The sequence below is a fragment of the Pyxicephalus adspersus genome, chromosome 9 (genome assembly GCF_032062135.1).
Source record: "Pyxicephalus adspersus chromosome 9, UCB_Pads_2.0, whole genome shotgun sequence".
Taxonomy (NCBI): Eukaryota; Metazoa; Chordata; class Amphibia; order Anura; family Pyxicephalidae; genus Pyxicephalus; species Pyxicephalus adspersus.
Genome location: NC_092866.1, coordinates 66389411 through 66392027, shown reverse-complemented (window position 1 = coordinate 66392027; position 2617 = coordinate 66389411). Strand labels below are relative to the sequence as shown.

Genomic DNA, 2617 nt, shown 5'->3' with positions numbered 1-2617 from the left:
ACATTGTAGAACATACTAGTGACCCCCCCAGTGACCCTGATATACGTTATGCTGGTTACCCCATCCTAATTATACAGTGACCCCGATATTCCTGTGTGATTTAGAATTGGTGTAATAAAGAGGACCGGTCTGTACATTGACTTGTACAAGCAGTGTCTGGCTTTGTGCCGGGTGATGGCGCCCCCTATGGACGCTCTGTAGCCACCTTGGTGTTTCTCACCATCTGATATCTGGCAGATCTGTGGTTGGATGACACGTTGGACCGTGGCCGGTTGGCTGCGGTCAGATCTGTGGTGCAGCCACTTTGTGTGAATATTCACCGCCGGGGGGGTCACCTGCAGCTTCTATCGGTGCTTGTCCTGCAGGCCGGCCACACACGGGGGGATCTTACCATTCTATTGAGGAGATCAGCCAATCATTTTATAGCATTCCATTGATTCCTTAGATATTGGGCAATTGTGACCCCCCCCATCCATTTCTGGTCCATCACACAGAGTGGTGCAGAGTTCAGTCCCTGCCAGGACACAACTATCCAATCTCACACTGTTCATTGCAGCATGCATGGCAAAACAAATGCCTAGATGTGGACCTTTGCAGAGAGACCGCTGCTTCGTGTGAAAAGCTTCTTCTCTTCAGCATGCTGGCTGGAGTCTGGCTTTTCTACATGGTCTGTGGCTGCTTTCTATTGGTTATATACCCATAACCTCCCCCTCCCCCATTGATGTGCATTCATCCTATCAACCCCCCCCAAAAAATTGTACATTTCCCCTATAACCCCCCCAATGCTATACATGCCCTGTGTCCAACCTATGTGCCCCCCCCCCCATATTGTCACAGGGACGACCTTGGTGTCCTGAGTGCTGCGTCTGTCCATGCCATCAGCAGCTGATCTCCTCCTCAGCGCTCTGTGTGATTCTCATTTCTGATAATTGTTCTCCGTCTGTCTCATTAGAATTCTTCATCGCATTGTTCATCATTCACCGCCGCAGATAAATGTCGCCCCGTGTCGCATGGCTGAGCGCCGTCTCCCAATCACTGATTGATGGCAGATTTGGCCCATTTGGCTTCTAATGTGCGAGAATTGTATCACCCGGGATTTGTATTGTTGTCATGTTCCCCTGTGATGTCATAGTGATGTCATAGTGATGTCATAGTGATGTCATAGTGATGTCATAGATACAATGATTCGTTTGTGAAGTTCTCGGAGCCCCCACACACACAATCATTTCCTGGTGACACGCTGAGATTTGCGTTCCCTTTGTCCCTTGAATTGTCTGCGGTGACCCTTCGATGTGGATTGTGGTCTCTGCACACAGACGGCTGCAGTCAATGTGCTGGGGGCCCCTGGGACGCTGAGGACCCTCAAGGTCATAGATCACCGACAGCCTGACAGTGAGCAAGAGAAGAGCCATTCACCTGCAGCACAGCCGGCGCATCATTCACTGATTGGAGCCATTCGCAGCATTGGCAATAAGTTGTGCTGCTGGCTGCTTGCCAATAGGAGGCAGCGCTCTCTCAGTGTGTCTCTCTCTGTCTCTCTCACACAGGCGGAGCAGTCAGCGCTCTCATGCAGGAGTCACCTCTGTACCTGGATGTCTTCTGTGATGTCCTGAGCACAATAAATGGGATGACGAGTCCTCTGCTGTCCTGGCTATTGGGATTCACTTTGTAAGGCGCTGTGTAGCGTTGGCAGCGCTCTCCTTTCACTCATCACTGCAGCAGGCGCTCTCCTCATTCTGGATGTAATCATGTCTAAAAAGTGGATTCAATAAGCAGAGAGGATGTGGAAACCAGCGTACTCCAATTCCCTCCCCCGTGTGGACTACCAGCTCTACCAGGTGTCTCACAGGTGTGTATGATGGCGAGCATTCTATACAGGTGTGACCTCTCATGTCCCCTCCTCCCCAATATCCTCTCCTGTACATTTCTGCCTGGACTTTCCTGGACCCTCTCCCATACACCTTTCCTTCTCCTTGTCCCGTACCCTCTCCTGCACTCCCCCTGCACTCCCCCTGCACCCTCCTGCACTCTCCTGCATACTCCATGCTGGCTGCAGAACGGGTTTTTGGGTGTCATTGTGCGGGTCGGTGTAAATTCTGCAGAAGATCTGCATTGCATCCCAGCAGCTGTACATCAGCCAGCGCGGCTCTGGGTCTCCTGGTATTGATTTCTCGGTGTTGTGGAATCTCTGCTGCTTGTGGAGTGCAACTTCTGCGGGTCACTGTGGTGCAGATAACAGCGGGGGATGCTTGGGACTGCGCCGGGTTCTGATGTCAGGTACTGATCCGCATAGTTACAGAATGCCATCACCCTGACCAACCAACCTGCACTGAACTTATGAATTGAGAAAGCTGCAAGCTGGGGCAGTTTTTTGTCTTAAATACCCCTGGAGACTGGGGAAGAAGTGTAAAATTTACCCCCAGCATCGGGGTCCATGGGCACTTGTTCTGCTTTCGCTTTGTTTTGCTTTTCATCCAATCTGAGGGATCAGCAGGGATTAGCAACAACTCTCCTGAGGGGCCAACCGACCAATCTGTCCAGACTGTGCCGGATTGTTACCCCCATCACTGTACACCATACCCATCTATCCTTACCCCCATCATTGTACGACATACCC

The 2617-nt window shown here is 51.4% G+C and overlaps 1 protein-coding gene across 5 annotated transcripts in view; it reads left to right on the top strand.

Moving 5' to 3' along the window:
- PLEKHA7 (pleckstrin homology domain containing A7) overlaps positions 1-2617 on the top strand; it is a 56964-nt gene that overhangs the window by 14592 nt on the left and 39755 nt on the right. The window contains exon 1 of one of the 5 annotated variants that reach the window (XM_072422376.1): positions 1557-1849. The exons of the other annotated variants lie outside the window; for them this stretch is intronic. Within the exon in view, the coding sequence (XP_072278477.1) occupies positions 1782-1849 (68 nt within the window). The 5' untranslated portion in view covers positions 1557-1781. Of the gene's footprint in view, positions 1-1556; positions 1850-2617 lie in introns of those variants that run through there. 5 annotated transcript variants of the gene reach the window in all.